Genomic DNA, 19,061 nt, shown 5'->3' with positions numbered 1-19,061 from the left:
TAATTAAATTTATTTTATTTTTTAATTAAAATTATTTCTTATCTTACAAATAAAAAACTGAAAGTGACCTTCATACTGAATTTGTACTGCTTACATACTTGGAAATCGAATAAATATCTTTCAGCAGAATTTTAGATAATTATTTGCATCAGCTAATCCAGAACTGATTTCCCTTTGATACCGGAGATAAATCAAGTTAAATAATATGAAGTTAAACGTACTCATTTGCTTGTAGTCTAGACATGACCTTTGAAGAATTCTCAGATTTTAATTTTAGTATGGCACTTAGTCCAATATACGATCATTGTAATTTACCCGATTAAACAATTATCACGTATTTCGTTTACGTTTTTTAGCATAATTACAATTTTCTAATTTTATTTTAAAAAAGTAAACCATAATCCTATCAATTCAACTTAATACTTAAAAATATTATTAAAACTAAAATTTTTTCTCATTTCTTATCGGTTTTAGGAGATACATATATGAAAGCAGTTTTATAATTGTAAACCACTTAAAAATTTATGTTAAATTTTGTAGTGAACGCATACAATGAAACAAGTTAAACTCTTTAAATAAATACAATAACGTTTTTATTTCTTTGACTTGTCATTACATTCGTCTTCTCCTTCCTTAACGGTTTGTAATACGCTCAAGGCCGTTTACCTTAACCCAAACGCCATTGGTTTCAATTCTCTCTTATCTCGCAGTCTTCGCTTCCTCATAGCGGTCACAACTTTACTCATCCAACCCTTCCCTTACTCATCTACCCTTTTATTTTCCTGTTTATATAGCAGCTATAGCGAAGCTGTTGCTATATAGAAGGGAAAGTATGGTGATTGGTCAAAATTGTTCATACCCGGTTTTCACCGAATCTTGACGAATTGACCTTTAAGAATCCCCAAAACCGAAAAATGGCATCGAATTTTCCGCGACAATATATGCGTGCGTACGTATGTATGTTGCGTGTAAATCGCCTTATATCTCCAGAACTACTTGACCGATTTTGACCAAACTTGGTCAGATTACTTCTATATATGAGGCATTCATTGATGGTACTAAATGTTCAATTCAAAAGGTCAGGGGGGTGAGGGATACAGGGGAGAAAAACGAAAACGTCTCCAGATTTTACGTAATTAAGGTTATATATATTTTTTGATAATTTTGTGAATATTAATAAACAACTTTTGTAAAAATTTTTTTTGCTAAATTTCACCCCTATCCCTTAAAACTGATTTTAATTTTGAAGCGTTACGGAAGGCAATACAAGGCGTGATTTTCGTTGCATTTTTTAAAAAAATAGTTTTGTGAACAATTATAAAAAAAATCATCGTTTGTGTAAAACTTTTTCTAAATTTCACCCCCACTCGAAAAAATATCAATAATTTTGAAACGTTGTAGAAGGCAAGTACAGTGGGTCTTTTTCGTCGTAGTTTTACTATTAGCATCTCGTTGGATCCATAAATTTGTTCCCCATCTAAGTGGGGTCTTAACCTAGCCAGCCCCTTACACACCGCGCATCCTACTTAGCGGCCGGACTACTGCTTTAGTCGTCTGCTATTTTGTGACGGCACAGATGAGTGGTAGAATTAAATAAATATAATATAATTAAAGCGTAAATAAAAAATTATTTAAAGTGGCCGCTAGTACTGCCATATCCGTCTGAATGAAATAGGGTATGCGCGCGCGCTTTAGTAGTTTGAATCATTGAATTAAATAAACAAAAAATATTGTATTTAAATAAAATGATAAATATTTTAAATAAACGTGTATGTATGTGTGTGTAAGCTGTGCATCAGAAAAAAGCTGCATGACGGGAAAGTCCTACGACTGTGTTGTCAGCTTTTTTCTCCTGGTAGCAGAAATCCAGGACAAAACTTTTTGAGGTATTTTGTTCTCGTCCATAAGCCTCAGATGACCGTATCACATCAGTTATATTTCTTCTAACTTATCCACTAAAAAGTTTCTGCCCTTCTGCCCATTACTATTTTTAAATATGTAAAATATTATATCATAGTTAAACAACCAATACACTGAATTATTAATTATATATATATATATATTTATAATTAATAAAAACAAATAAATTTTCAATTTAAATTAAAATTGTCCTACCTAAAAAAAAAAAATGTTATATGGCCATGTACAGAATAAGAAAATATTCAATTAAGTACGAAAAAACCGATGCATTAACAAAAAACTGTACCTACTTCAAAACACAAAAAAGTAATTGAAATTCTTTTAGTTCACACAAACTCACACATCGACTTGTTATAAAATATCAATTAAAAATTTACATGCAAATAAAATGTTCTTTCGTAACAGTACATAAACTGGAATTTAATGATTTAATTTATGAAGATTAAAATTTATCATCATCATTATCATTAAAAACTAAACAAAATCTTACTATGTCTTCATTGACTTTATTTCATTAGTATCTATATTTTCTTTAATTTTGCAAATTAAGCTCCAATTCCATTACAGTTTTTTATGTGATTTATTATCTTGTCCTATAGAATAAACACAAATAATCCGCAGAATTAAAAATTTTGGAGTACTGACCCATAAATCATCATTATGAAATTTTTACCAACTAGAAAATTATCTCGTAATACTTTTCTGCGACTACTTTTCTCAGTTTTATTTTTGTAACAGTTTTCTATTATTTTTATTATTTTAATATGTTCTTTGTTTTTTTTTTTTTGTAAGAACATTTAATACTTTTAATTTTTCCATCTCTTATTGTTTCCTTTAGTCTTTGTATTTCCCCTTTTCGTACTCTATGTTATCCTGTGTCTTGTTCAATCCATACTTCTGTATAACTAAATTTAAACAGCTTCCTATTCCAGACTCCTTTTACTCCGTTTCAGTGCCTACACATCAACTTTCAATTTTGCTTGTTTAAGGCTTCCTAACCAATAAAAAAATCTTAGTTTCTATTTTTGTGTAACACACAGTAAGTGTATTAGAGATATTGCTACTTACATTTTTAGGTAGATTTCATAAGAAAGCTATATCTATCGTAATGGGTAATGGGTGATTTGACTTCCGGAAAATTTTGACATATCTTCGCGTTTCACATCCCCCAGACCCCAAAACCAACATCAATTCAAAAGTTTACATATATATTTCACTTTCTTATGGACACGATAACTGCCGTAATTTTCCGCCAATCACTTTCAAATTGATACATAAAATATAACGTCTCAAAATCTCGGTCGGGTTCGTTAATGAGCAAAATCGGACCATGGGGGTTAAAATGGGAGGGCTTTTTCGAAAAAAGCCAAATATTGCTATAACTTTCCTATTAAGTAAAATATAGAATTCGTTAAACGTTCCTACTATTCTTTGGATAAGGGCGTAAAACTTATCTAAGTAAACGTTTTTGATATTACCAATCATTGGCCCAGCGGGTGAAAAAAATGGGGTTTCGAAGACAAAAATATCATACCTCCCTTAATAGACACAGTTTAAAGTGATCATTACTCCTCTAAACATTAGCTAAAACGTTTTTCTGAAACAATTTTTGATATGACCAACCCTTACGGCAAGTAGTGACCAAAATATTGCTGGAATTGTAAGAAGTGGGGCTTGTCGTATGCTAAATACGTGAATTTTTTTTTCACATGCAACCGTTGTCGTATTGAGTAAATTTGAAGTTTTTCTTAACGCTATGGTGGAAATTATTTTTATCCCCATCTTAGCACCGGTGAAATCACTTCCGCCTTCTGGCATGCTGAAAGGGATTTTTTTTTTAAATACAAAGTATCCTTAAATAATGCTTTTAACTTATCAATAAGCGTAATAAAATTGGGGAGTTATATTATTTTAGAAGTGTCAAGGAATTATATATATTCACTCTCTTACACTTGACTCTTAATAGTTCATTCGTTCACTTTTCTAGAGATTTCTAAAATTTACAACAGTTTAATGACATTAATGGTAATAGGTGCGAGTAGTATTCGAAATTTCTCAGTATGTTTCATAATATGCACGTATATTTTACTCTTATGGTACGTTCAATAGATTAAGAGATTTTGTGAATTGGTATTAAACACCAGTAACAAATGGTAATCGTACGAATTGAAAAGATGATAAAGAAAAAATATTAACTAGCGCAACGAAAATTTAATTTATAGAACTACCGTAGTGAAAACAAAGTGTTTAACCTGGGCTAAATTGATTCGGTCAAATCATTTTTCGAGTTTATAGTAGTATTTTTATACCTTGAAAATAGATGTTTGCTGTGTCACTGTACCCAGCATGGGAAGTTAATTGGTATAATACGATCAGTATAATTATTAGCCATTATACATACAACTTCTATTTAAATTAATGAAATAAATACATTATTATTTAAACTCTTCTAAGTTCTTTGATAAATTATTATTATAAGTAGAAAATTACTGTAAATATGGCGATATTTATTTGGTTTTTATAATCATGTCAAGTTCTTATGCAATTTGAATATCCCCTTATATTCCAAATCCATCAAAATTTTATTAGATTTTTATTTTAACTAATGGATTTATTAATAATAATAAAAAACGGTTTTCGTGTTTTAAAAAATTAATAATAAACCTCTATAAGATCCAATAACGTAATCTAAACGAATAAAAAAAAATGATTAAACTTTTCTCTTATTTAGTCGAACTAGTGATTAGTAAGTTAATAATACAATACCTCTAATATACATACATTATAAATGGAATATATTTATAATTTACTTATTTTATCTTGTAGATAGATAACACTATACAATACAAATTATGTAACATTCATAACGTTTTTGTATTGTACTTCCGCTGTCAAAAGACTGCAGTAAGGTATTCTATTATAAATAGATTTATTAATATATTCCGCCCATTACAACTGCTTTAGTATCATTGCAATGGATATTAAATTCTAATATAACAGAAATATTTCAATATTTTATCACAGATTTATCGATTAAAGTACTTCTTAAATAAATTAGAAACTAAAAGAAAAAAAAATGTTACAAATTTTATTAATTTAAAAAAAGTTTTTTTTTTTAATCATAATGACTGATAGTGGTGACAGATAACTTGGTCAAAATAGAAAATATTAAAAATTTGTTTTCAAACTGATAATATATTTGTTAATGTTTTTTTAAAATGTAAAATCTTTCTTTAATTAATTTGTTTTTTTAATATACTTGTATCGACATACATTTTCTCATAGATTTTCCGGAAATACATGAGAATTATAACTGGTCCTAAAAAAAAAAAAAAAAAAAAATAGGTAAAAAAAGAAATCAATAAGTAAATAGATAATATTTTCAAGCGTTTTCAAATTTTAAAACAGTAACAATTTTTAATTTTTTTTTTTTTTTTTGTTATATTAGTAATTCTAAAACTAATTAAGGGTAAAAATTTATAAAGAAAGTTATAAAGAAATAAATAAATATCTATTTATTTTCTATGTTAAATAAAAAAAAATTAATAATTCATTTTACTTAAAAAAAAATTCGTTGAACATCACTAACAAAATAGTAGTAAAATAAATGTTTAAAAATCCCCCACCCCTGAAAAAAGAAGACACCTATGAAAAAATCTCAAAAATTTACGAAATTATTTTGATGTACTAACGGGAGGAAGTAAATTTTTAACCTACATCTAAAAAATAATGCCGCTCTTTAAAAGAACGTTGTAAGTTTAGAAAAAATGTCCAGAATCCAAGAAAACTGTTATAAAACAATTTTTATTAAATGTTATAATTACTGCCACATATAACACAAATAAAAAGCAAAGTGGGTAAAATAAAGGGACCTCAAAAGAAAAAAAGAAAACTATGATGAGCGCAAACATAAAAAAAAATCGGAAAAAATAAACTAACTTAAACATGACAATACAAAATTCAGCAAAATATGTGAAAGTACGTTCTGCTCAGTGGGAAACCACCTCCCTCCTTAGTAAGTCGATGTAGGTAACTTGTTGCCATACCATTTACATTGTATGATATTTCAGGTCGCCTACAACCTTTTTAATGCTGCGCTTAACATAGAATTTAAAACTATGCCGTTTACAATAAATAATCAAGATGGAATTATACGACAATTATTCGAGAGGTAAATTTAAGCATCACCAAATGTAATGAGACATCACCAATGCGTTAGTTGGTGTTATTAAAAAGTAGACTTAAAATTCACTTTTATACAGCGTCTGTTTTTCACGACGATTTAATGCCAATAGGCTAGCTTTTTAATGAGGGTAAATAAAATCTAAACTGTAAATTATTTTTTATTGTAATTGAAGATTCTGTACATCAAAATTGAACCTTCAACAAGGGTGTTATTATATAATAATACAGCATTGTCAAACATTTTTTTGATGGACATTACAAGCAAAACGATTGACAGTCTGCTGAATGAAATGACATGCGTATTGTATCTCACTCGCTCATTGATTTAAACTGAAATTCGTGAGACGATGTTTTGAGTATAGAATTTTCACAATTGTATGAAAGTTTAATTTCTTCTAAAACTATAATTTAATTTTCACTTTTTAATTCAACCACCGATAAATAAAAAGTTTTTTTATAGTACTGAAAATAATTAGTCGGGAAAAAGTTCACATTCAAATTTTGGTGTGAAATTTCCAAATCAGATTCATATTTTCTTGTCATTTTTAATATTTTTTTTTTTAGAAATTCCAAAAAATTAATCTTTTTTATGAAATTTACGTTAAGGAATCTCATTTTTTTTTCTAACCTGTATTTTCATTCCACTACAAATCGTAATTTCATTACACGTTATTATAATACGTTACATGAATCTTTCCGGGAGTTAACTGAATAAAATGAAAAAAAATCTGAAATATTTTATGGAATTACGATACAGTTATCTTATCTTCTTAAGAATAAATAAATAAATATTAATTACAAATAAAACTATCCATCTTAATCATTATTTTTCTTTACTTTATTAATAAGGCGGCACTCTCAATTACGTTTACTTTTTTATTCGTTTTTTTTTCATCTCCTCCTTCTTCCGTTCCTTTATATATATACTGTACTAAAGTAGTAGTCGGCATTGTTGGTCAGAATAATAATAATAATAAATAAATGACTTGTCCTTTTTGTACCAGCCAGTTATAAGACACGTTGACCTCTGTTGTAATTAACTACTGTACTACAAATATAAGACTGAACTAACATGTCCAACAGGGTTTATCCTCCTTCTTAGATTAATTTATGACGTCATTAATACGTAAAATTAAAAAAAAAAAAATTATGATATTTTAAAAATAATCTTTTTTAATTATTATTTTTATAACTGTACACTCAAAAATAATAGCCCCTTTAATTTGACTTATTTATTAATCTTTACAGAAATATTTATTTATTACTTTAATTTTTTCAGAATATTTTTATATTTTTCGGTTTACTTAAAAAAATGCTGGCAACACAGTTGTAGGACTTTCCCGCTACACGACTTTTTTCTGATGTACAGCTTACACACACATTTACACAATTTAAAATATTTATCACTTTATTTAAATATATTTTTTTGTTTATTTAATTCAATGATTCTAATAAAAGCGCGCACGCATACCGTATTTCATTCGCGCGGGTGTGGCAGTACTAACGGCCACTTTAAATACTTTTCTACACTTGAAATATTATTTATTTATTTAACTCTACTGCTCCTCTGTGACGTTACAACATAGTTGGTGCTGAAAGCTAAACAGTCGAGAGTTCTAAGGTTCAAATCCTAGTAAAGGCAGTTTCTTTTATACGGATTTGAATACTAGATCGTGGATACCGGTCGGTGTTCTTTGGTGGTTGGGTTTCAATTAACCACACATCTCAGGAACGGTCGAACTGAGACTGTACAAGACTACCCTTCATTTACACTCAAACACATCATCTTCATTCATCCTCTGAAGTAATATCTGAACGGTAATTCCCGGAGGATAAACAGGAAAAGAAAAAAAATATTTAACCCAGTGGTTCTCAAACTTTTCCGAGTCGCGTCGCCCTTTTTCAATTAAAATTTTTCCGTGGTGCCCTACCCTAAGTAAAAGTATGACTAATCGTAAGTAAGAGATAAAAATAAATAAAACTCGTGTATCTTCATTATTTTTTTACTTTATTGACGTAAAATTATAAATGTCTTGTTTCAATTAATTATGAAACTTTTACAATACTTCGTGGCGTCCCTGTGAAGAGGCCGCGGCTCCACGTGAAGCCTATTTTGGGAATCACTATCACTGGCTGCAGGACCGCAATCCAGTAAGAAATATTTTCATCATATTTACAATTTACGTCCCTTTTATAAGCTTACACTGCCGTCTTAAACCAAAAAGGAATATATAAACTAATTTTGAATTATGGAAGGATTTCTACGTTTTTTACAACTTATTTTATATGATTGCATTTGAATCCTTTATTATGTAATAATTTTTAATTAAAATTGTTATTATTTTAAAAAGTTAGTTTCATAAAAGTTTTTATTTGAGAAGAGAACTGAGATTTGCTCCGAAAAATTCTTTAACTTTTATGTATTCACTAAATTCATTTTTGTGGAGTTTACTACAAAATTTTATTTATTACAAACTCTACAAATGATGAATAAAATTAAATATTGAAAATTAAATATTGAAAGATTGAAATCCAATGTTTTAATTCTTTCGCATATATTTTATAAATATACAATAAAATAAAATAAACTTTTATAGCTAATTTTTTTGTATTCAGTAGCCACAAAAATCTTTGCTAGACCGTTGGATCGCAGGCGAGGCGTGTTGAAGATACCTGCTAAAGTGCAAACAACATTTATTCAGAAAAGGGATCAAAAGTAGAAAAAAGTATGCAACCTCAACTGGATTTAAACCGGATCTAGCACGATAACTTTTCATGTATTCATTTATACGGCTTTTATCTCTTACGTGTTATGTAAACAAAAGAAAAACTAATTTTTCAATAATTAATTTTATTTTTTTACATTGTTTGAAATAATAACTTTCAAATTTTGTTACATGATTATGTGCATCGTAGCTTACAAAAAATTTAATTTCTAAATTAAACAAGTTAATTAGAACACTATTCCATTTTGCATCTATGTCTGTATGTTATAATGTCAGTCTTGTAATAGGTTAAATGTTAAACTGTTTTGTTAACACGCGTAAAATAGTTATAAGAGAATTGAACAGATCTTCTTGGATACTGCGCAAATAATAATAGTATAATAACGTTTGGCACAAGGATTTGCATTCCCATAGACCACGTGGTTATATCCTCCCCCTTTTCTACTTAGTAAACGCTACGTCGCGTCTTAACGACGCCAAAACACCCTCTATTAATAGAAGTATATATGTATGTATTTGTATCTAATATTCATCTTACATAATTTTTTTTATATATTTAATTTCAACAGAATACCTCTGAAAGTTTATGTGAAACGCTCCTTAGTTTGGTAAATATAATTTATTACTCGGGTAATTCTCTTTCAGTCCTTCACAAAGTAATAACCTCAATAGAAATATATCCATATTGGCAATAAATCGTGTTGGACGAAATATTACAACGGGTTCTAGAAAACAGATGTTAGAAATTTCTTCAGTAAAATAAATACGGAAACTTTACAAGTTAATAATCCTCGGTGGAAATTCTATTTCAGTTTTTTTTTCATTTTCTATTTTTTTTTTTTTTTTTTTTACTGTTAATTATTTACGGTTTTCTTTTTTTACTGCTGTTAACGTACATCATTTGTATTATACTATTTTTTAACAAATCAATCGTATACCTTGGAACGATTATTTTATTTACAAAGTTTTTTTTTGAAGATTTTGTTTTTAATCGAGAAGTAAAATGCCTCGCTCGGGTACATAGACAATTTAAAAATTTATATCAACCTATAAACTGGGGGCTCTAATTAAAGACTTGAGAAATTAACGACATTTAAATAATTTCATACGTTATAAATTGCTCACTGTTAATGAAAATTTAAGAGTTCAATTAACAAGACTGTCTGAATAGTAGTTTGATTTGTATCTGAACAGTATTAATACCTTGAATAGTATTCTTTATCTCAGAAAAAGATTAATAACGTTTTTTTTATTTACTTATTAAAGTTAAGGTACATCAATGTTTTTTTTTTTTTTTTTAATTTTTCTTCTCCTTTGCATGAACGTCATTAACTTATTTTAATTAATAACTAGAAAAAAGCCGGACTGTGGCTCGCCGCGAAAATGTTACACGGTTTATGTTTCATTAAAAATGTTTTTGCCAACTGTAACTAAATAACGTTCATGAATTTATCGTACTAACAACAAAAAGCTTCAAAATCCTGAACACTTTTAGCTGTTTCTTGAGTTGTGATTTTTTAACACGGTTCTAATCACAATGTTTTCCTTTTCTATCCCCAAAACACAAATATAATTTTATTTTAGCTGCTGTAGGCGCATAATAGACCAATGCTGGTGCGCCGGGCGGCTGCGCGCAGTACACGATCGATTCATTCGTTCGAACGATTTATACTTCATATATGAACGATTTATCTGATATTATATTTGTGTTTTGGTGGTAAAAAAGGAAAGAGTTTGGGCTAGATCTGTGTTAAAAAATCACAACTCAAGAAACAGCTAAAAATGTTCAGGATTTTGAAACTTTTCTTTGTAAAAGACTATTGTTTTCATGATTTATTTAATTATAACTGGTAAAAACAATTAAAAAAAAAACATCTTATCACTGTTCATAATTAATGAATAAGTTATGTTTAATTTAATGAACATGTTCATGTTGACATATTTTTTAAGGTAGTACATACAAGTACATTAAATAGATATTCATCAGACGTAGATAAGCTTATTGTTTTTAGAGTATATCTTAAACTTACAAAAATGAATAAATGGTTTTTAAATTGCGTTAGATTTATTACACATATAAATAAAATATCATAATACATTTTTCTAATAATTATAAAATGATATTATCTTTTTATTTTATTTTATTTCAGCCTGGGAGAGTGGCAACAATTGTAGAAGACAAAGAGGTAGATATTATTAGTAATAACATAATTTTATTACTTCTTTAAGCCATAAAATAATATATGTACTATTCATTTATTATATTGTGAATAGAAGATAAATTTTACCCCGATTTTTGAATATGATTTTTTTACATTTAAATGTTCTATTCATTTCACACAATTATTTTTTTTAAATTTAGCTTTACCTTAGTCAAAAAGGTATTTTCTTTGCCTTATACTTATTGAAATGTGAATTTAAAAAACATAATTGGAAAAATAGAAAATTTTTTTATAAAAAAATTATATTTGAAAACCTTCTAAGGATGTAACTGAAAATTACGAATGGTATTTTAATAAGAATTCTATTAATGATTTAAGGAGAGTTATAAATTAAATTAAATTACAATTTTTTTTACATGTGTAAGTGTTAGGTATGTGTGTGTATATATATACATATATATATATTATATGTACACACTTAGTTTACTTTTTAACTTTTTACTGGTCTACAATTGTTGCTATATGTAAAATTGTATTAACTACAAAATACCTTCCTTTTTAAATAGATAACATTTCCTGCTTCGTAAGAGCATCCAAAATATATTTAACAGGATCGAAATACCAGATAAATTTATTTTTTTAACTCTATCCCCTACAATTTATGGACGTATTAGGTATAAAATATGACTACAAGACTTAGAGGAATTATTCCCTCAATATAACCGTTCAGAAATCGATCAGCGTAGATAAAATTCATTAGTTAGGAAAATAATACTAATAAATTTATTGCATAAAATCATGTTAAAAAAAAATTACTGTAGCTGATATGCGGGAAAAATCATTAAGAATATTTTAATTTAAAATTTGTTGTATTATATCTAGATTTTTAAACAGTTTTTCTACTAATTATAAAACTATTTTGTTTAACTTAAACCATACAGCTTATTCATGAAAGATGTTTTTATTAGATATCTAAACATAACAAACGCAGATGTCTTGTGAAAGGTTTATTTAAGTAAAAGGTAAAGTTATTTGAAAAAACTAGAATTTCATAACAGGCATACCAAAATAAATTTCCTGTTGCATTTTTTTATCGATCCAGAATGTATTATTGTACTTCAACATGTAAATCTAACCTTAATAAGATATTCATGTGTTCAGATACCTTTTCTCTACTCACAACATAATTTTTGCAGTATGTTAAGCATCGACATACAGAAAGTAATTTTAATTAATGCTGCTTTTATTTTATTATACGTTATAATGGCATTATAACATTGTAACGTATTATAACTTGTATTCTTTAAATACGTTACATCTACAAAAACCTAAACAGATGGCGTAAAAAACCAAAATGGATAAATTTACCCTATTCTATTTTGAAATAATAAGAAATTCATGAAAATAACTATAAATTATTTATCAATGTTATATTACATTCCTGATAATTTCTATTATCTTAACTAATGTTATAATAACAATATTTCTTTAATACATTTGGAAAATACGTTTAATTTAAATCGGGAAATTACATAATTGTTTTTATCATCATGGAATAATATTATTTTAAGATTTAGGAAAATTTGTAATTTTCTTTTTAGTATAATTATTAAGCCAAATGTTAATTGTATTATATACGAATAAATAAACACTTTTTTCAAAGTTTAAAATATATCTAAAATAGAGCTAACTTTCGACAGTTAATTTTCATTTCTAACACATGTAATTTTTTGAATTCGATTTTTGTCACAATAAAATAATTAAAATTGATCAGCGTATTTATGAAGATAAAAAATGTTCAATGTACTCTTTTTACGAAAGTACCCCATTATTATATATATATATATATATTACAATTAATATCAATTATCATGTAATTAGTATCGATTATGTGATAAATATAATTCTACTGATAAAATAAATAGATATCAACTGATTATCATGACTACACTGAGATAAGTATTGAATTGAAGTAAAAAAACGAAAGTAATGTTGTATACAATTATACAACTGAATAATTAAAACTGATTAAAATTTATTAAAAAATTAATTTATTGCAGTTTTTTTTTTTTTTAATGCTTTTATTTATAGTCGCATCAACAATTAAAGTCATTAGCGACTTATCAATGTAATGTATCTTATAGTCTTGAACAAACTCAGGTCGACTACTCCTGAGACGTTTGGTTAATTGAAACCCAATCACCAAAGAACATCGGTATCCACGATCTAGTATTCAAATCCGAATAATAGTAACCTTTATTAGGATTTGAACCTTAGAAATTCGACTTCGAAATCGGCTGATTTACGACGAGTTTACCAGTAGACCAACCCGATGGGTTAAATTTAGTTTTATTACAATTATACTTAGAAAAAAAGAAAAAAAAATTTAACTGGTTCAGAAAAGATTATTTTAAAACTATGAATTCATGAATTTTATTATTATTTTCAAATATATGATTTCCTTATTATTCTTAATAATTTTACTGTTTTGTAAACCATTTTTTTTTAAATAAAAAAAAATAATAATTTTCCCTACCATAACGAAAAAAACAAATTTTTACTTTTCTAACATCATAGCTCTACAGAGATATATTCCAAAAAAGAAAGTATGATAATCAGTAAAAAAATAGATGGGGTTTTTTTGCGATTCTCGACGTTTCATGATCAAGGGATCAGAAAGAAAAAAAAAGATGGGGTAATGATCTACGTACGTACCAATGTACAAGTATTTGCGTGCTTGAAGCTTAATAACTTTTGATAGGATAAACCGATTTTATGAAATTTTGTACAGGTTCGTGTATATGGGGCAATTTGTTGGTGAAACTTTGGGGTCAGTTTTCTGAAACCTTAGCAAAGATAAACCCATTTTATATTAATCTCAATACAAACGTGCATGCTTATTTTACTATTTAAAAAAAAATTTACCTCAAAATTCTCCCTTCCGGAAAAAAACAAAAAAGCATTTTTTATTTATTTATTGTAATTTTTTAAAACTTACTTGATTTATTTACATGTATCATTATTTCTCCACTATATAAGAATAATAAACCAATGCTAGGAAAGTATTAAAACTTTCTAGTCAGCTTTTTTAAACAAGATACTCCACCTTCTTCAAACGATTCAATGAAATAATAAAAATAATATAATTATAATGAAATTCGCTTTCGTGACGTAATTTTAACCGTATGTTTTTATTGTAACAAAATGATTTTTTAAGTGCACAGTCATTTAAATGGTTCGTCTACATGAAATACAATATTATATGTATACATAATACCATATAGTAACACCGGATGGCGATCATTACAATAGATTTTACGCTAACGTCGATTAAACTGGACGTCAGCAGATTCAATTATTTCAGTCCCTGTTTATGTAATAATATCTTACTATTGGTCCAATTTCCTCCTGTTTTATTCCTCGAATAATAACAGAATAATAATACTACTAAAAAGAATTTAACAAAAATAATTCTTGTAAATTATTTAAAGATTTTTGAAAAATTATGAGTTTAAAATTTCCTTGCAACGTGATTATTTCCTTACCAGTAAAACAGCGTAATAATAAATGATTATGTATTATAACGCTTTGACGAAAAAAGTTAGTAAATTATATTATTTTATTTAATTTAGAAATTCAATTTAATAAAATGTTTAATTGCTGTTTCCAATTAGATTTTGTCCTCTAATCGAATTTAGATTCTTTTAAAAGATAAATTTAAGTTTTTCATTATAGAGAAAATTTAACTTTTCTTTACAATACAATCGTATATTATATTAGTTAATAAATAAATAATTTAAATATATTAGAACATTACTGAAAATTTATTTTTTTGTTTTGTAACGTTTATCGCACTTATAATTTTAAAAGCTTGTGTGAGAATATAGTATAAGTTTTTTTTGGAAGAAAAATCCAAAGGTTGATTGTAATTCAAACCTGGGATCTTCCGGGTGAAAGACAGGTCGATGCATTTCTTTACACGGAGATCAAAAATTATCCTTGAAGGATCAGGGGAAAGCAGTGAAAACACTTGTAAGATGTAGCATTACGATGTAAAAAAATTAATAATTAATAAGAAGAAGTAATAACTCCATAAGTAAGCAAAAAATAATAAATATTAGAAATAAAAGTTATGCAAATATTTGAAGGTAAAAAAAAATTAACAAAATCGGTAATAAATACGATTACTAAACCTTTAATCAGCGAGTATTTAATTAGTTAATAATTAAAGTATCCACTTACCAACAATAATTCTTTTATATATACGTTCAAGCGCTTTCAGAATAAAATTACATCAGGACTTAAAAAATGTTTGTTATAATCTTAATAAAACTAAAACTTATTCGTCATGTAAATTGGTTTATGTAACGTAATATAATATAACAGAGGTCGTCATGTGTTTAAAATTACGTCAACTTGACGTCCTCTCATTATGAACATCTCCACCGTTATCATTTAATTACCTATATAAGGTAACCTGTGTCAAACAGTTTGTACAAAGTTCAGGATTGTTTGAGAGGAAGAAACTGAAGATATCACCACGTGTAAGTTTGAAGCTTGTGCTTGGGCTATAGAAATAATATTTTGTAGCGTACGAAAAATGCCATGTTCTGCCAAGATTCGATCCCGGGACCTCCGGACGAAAGACTGAGACGTTACAACTCTGCGATGGAAATCGGCAATATATTTAATTAATATTTTTTTTAAATTCATCGATGGGATAATATTGTTCCTGGGAAAAGAGATAATTAACATAGTCTAATAATCTTTTTTTTATTAAATTTTTAATCATAAAAACAAATTACATTACTTAATTTTAAGTAAACTGGTTGAAACAACTTCAAAATTCTTAACGCTTAATAAAAATAAAAACTGAAGCATAAATACTTATTTTCATTTTTTAATAATCTGTATCTAATTTCGGGATTTTTTACTTTTCTTGCATCGTAGCTATTGGAATTGGAAGAAGGAAAGTATGATAATCAGTCAAAAAATGGGGTACGGATTTTTTTAATACTCTACGTTTTATGACCAGGGACCCCAAAATCAAAAAGTACAGGGGTAACGTTCTTATGTACGCGTGATGGTGTGTTTTTGAACCTTAATTACTTTTAACTGGATAAACTGATTTTAATGAAATTTTGAACGGAGACTCTTGTACAATGGACAATATATTGGTAACAGTTTAAGGTGAATTTGCTGAAAATTCTGCAAATGTAACCCCACTTTATATTAAGCTCAGTACATGCGTACATACCATATGTTACCATTTAAAAAAAATTCTTTTATTTTCCATCAAATTCTTTCTCCAACCCAAAAATCGAAAAACGCTGTCTTTTTTTTATTGCATATTTTTTAACAGACTTTTTTTTTAAATATCTTTCCAAGTATAATATTAGTACAAGTAGCGCTTAAAGAATACTTTGGGAGCAATAGTGGGGGTGTGGGAGCCGATAAAAGTTTAAATATATAATTTTTTTTTTTTTTCAACTTTTTTCACACATCATTATTTTTCCACTATGTAAGAATAAATAACCAATGGCCCAATGTATAACAGCTTTTTCATGATTAAGAAAAATGTTTTTTTTTTTAAATACAATATGTGTGTGTGTTATCTTAGAGGAAGAAACTGTATGCTAAAAAATATTCTAATGCATTATCACAATAAAATTAAAAGTAAAAAAAAAAACAAACACAACAGGATTATTTGTCTGCGCACAGCAGACAAATAACATAGTAATATGTGATGATATTGTTCGCCCTAGACTACAAAAAAAATTTACTTCCATTGCCAAGAAGGTCATTCGTTTTATTAAGGACTATAACCTATGTTTTTTACTTTATGTTCTGTGATGTTGGGCATTTTGTCAGAGTGCCAGTTTATTTAAATAGCGTGAATAGTTTTTTATTATTTTATTATACTTCTGTGTTGCGATTCCAATAATATAAATGACGGTAAAATTATAAAAATTTAATATTTTATTACGTATTAATGTATATAATGCGTTAATTTTTTCAGATAATTTATACAATATTAAACAATTATTCAGAACAAAGAAAGTATTGTAGGTCAAATGATAATTTTTTTTCCTTATCGCGTGAAATACATTAAAATTATTTTCTTAATCGCATTTAACTGATTAAGAATATACACGATAGCTCACTAGCGTTATTGATAACCAAACTTAAATAGGATAAAATCCAATTACATTACACAGAATTTGAAACACCAATAAATTGAAAAAGAAAAAACCTTATTAATTTGTTAAGTTAAAAATAATCAAAGTTGTCTATAGCCAATTCACTAAAGTAATTATTAAATTGCCAATCTCCATGGCGGAGCTCCCGGGTTTGAATCCCGATCAGGTAAGCGATTTTTCATACGCTACAAAATTCCATTTCCATATCCCACGAACAACTTCAAGCTTATTGTAGCGAATCATTAAGAAAAAAAATAAATAAATCAAATACTATAGCAACTTGGGACGCTATAATTTATCCGATGAGTTTAAAACCTTATAACTCGCTTTTATAAAATAAAAAGTTTTGGATAATCTTACAAAATTCAGGTTTCTGTTAACTAATATCATTACACAAACCTTTATTACAAGATGAATTAAATTAAAAAAGTGTCAAATTTGGAAGGCTTTCATATTAATTTAAAAATTATATGACTTCACGTCAATGTAAGATTCGTAAATAAAAATCTTCAATTATATTTAATTAAATCTTTTATAATTATGCTCGTACAAACAGGAGATGCATTTCTAGTTTTTGGCCATTAAAAAAAAAATATAGAACCTCCATTTTGAGCTCAATTTTTTTTTATTCTGCTCAGTTTAACCTAATATTATCACGTAGATTATATATGACTTATTAAGAATAAACTTATTAAAAGTGTGAAATGGATGAAAGATTTAATTTTATTTAGTGTGAACGTACTGAGCAGTTCTCGCAAAAAAAATTTCCCAACTGCAATAAATTTAATTCCTTTTTAATCAATGTTACATAAATTTTTACGTAATACATTATATTTTTTCGGTTAAATAAACGGTTATTTTTTCGTAATAAACGGTTAAATACTTTAATGCAGTATTTCTGTCGTTTTTTCCTAAACGAGTAATAATTTCGTAAGCTCCATAATTTTTTTCAATATAAAACAAACAACTTAGGAGATTAAAAATACCACAAGAAATTAAGCTATTTATTTCATTATGCCATTTTAATTCCTATTTCTTTATTTATTTTAATACAAATTAACCTTTTAGATTATTTTACAATATAATTTTGTAAAATGATATCTTACAACAAAAATACTAACTTTGTTATAATATTTTACAAAATATTATATTAATATATTATATAACATTATATTATATTAATACAAAACATGTTTTACTATCTTATATATACTTATATATAAGATATATATATATATACTTATATATAAGATATATATATATATACTTATATATAAGATAGTAAAATATTATTTTGTTATAACAAAGTTAGTATTTTTGTTGTATATATATATATATATATATATATATATATATATATGTTTATTTGTCCCGTATGCGTTCCTATACAATTTATCAGACTGCGATGAAAATTTGGTGAGTTGTGCGCATGCCTGCGAAGGTTCTGAATTACTTTGGACTCACTAAATGTCGCTGGGGTTTAGATATTTCGAAAAATTGTACTAATGGACCGATCTGGTTCGTATTCAGAATATACATTAGTTTCGTGAAAAGAAAAAGTTTGTAAAAATTATACCCGCTAGGTGGCGCCGAAGTCGAGATATTTATGAACAAACAAATATAAAAACAGACTCTCTTTTTCTATAGATATAAAAGGCAATGTTCATATGTGTGTCCTTTATAGGCTAAAAAACTAATGAACCGATTTACGTACGGAAAAAAGGAAGAAAGTTAAAAATTGGAAAAGGGAAAAACGGAAGAAGGGGAAAGGGAAACAGGGAATAAGAAAAATCTGAAGGAGAAAAGGGAAAAGAAAATAGGAAATGGGGATAGAAGAAAGGGAAAACGGGTTAGGGAAATAGCGAAGG

General features: G+C 27.1%; 1 protein-coding gene across 2 annotated transcripts in view; it reads left to right on the top strand.

Annotated features, from left to right (window-relative positions):
• Positions 1–19,061, top strand: part of LOC142327782 (glutathione-specific gamma-glutamylcyclotransferase 1) — a 34,369-nt gene that overhangs the window by 3,773 nt on the left and 11,535 nt on the right. The window contains exon 2 of one of the 2 annotated variants that reach the window (XM_075371109.1): positions 10,982–11,017. The exons of the other annotated variant lie outside the window; for it this stretch is intronic. Within the exon in view, the coding sequence (XP_075227224.1) occupies positions 10,982–11,017 (36 nt within the window). The remainder of the gene's footprint in view (positions 1–10,981; positions 11,018–19,061) is intronic. 2 annotated transcript variants of the gene reach the window in all.

Source organism: Lycorma delicatula, chromosome 7, assembly GCF_047948215.1.
Source record: "Lycorma delicatula isolate Av1 chromosome 7, ASM4794821v1, whole genome shotgun sequence".
Lineage (NCBI taxonomy): Eukaryota > Metazoa > Arthropoda > Insecta > Hemiptera > Fulgoridae > Lycorma > Lycorma delicatula.
The sequence above is the reverse complement of the archived record's forward strand: the minus strand, read 5'-3'. Positions and strand labels throughout refer to the sequence as shown.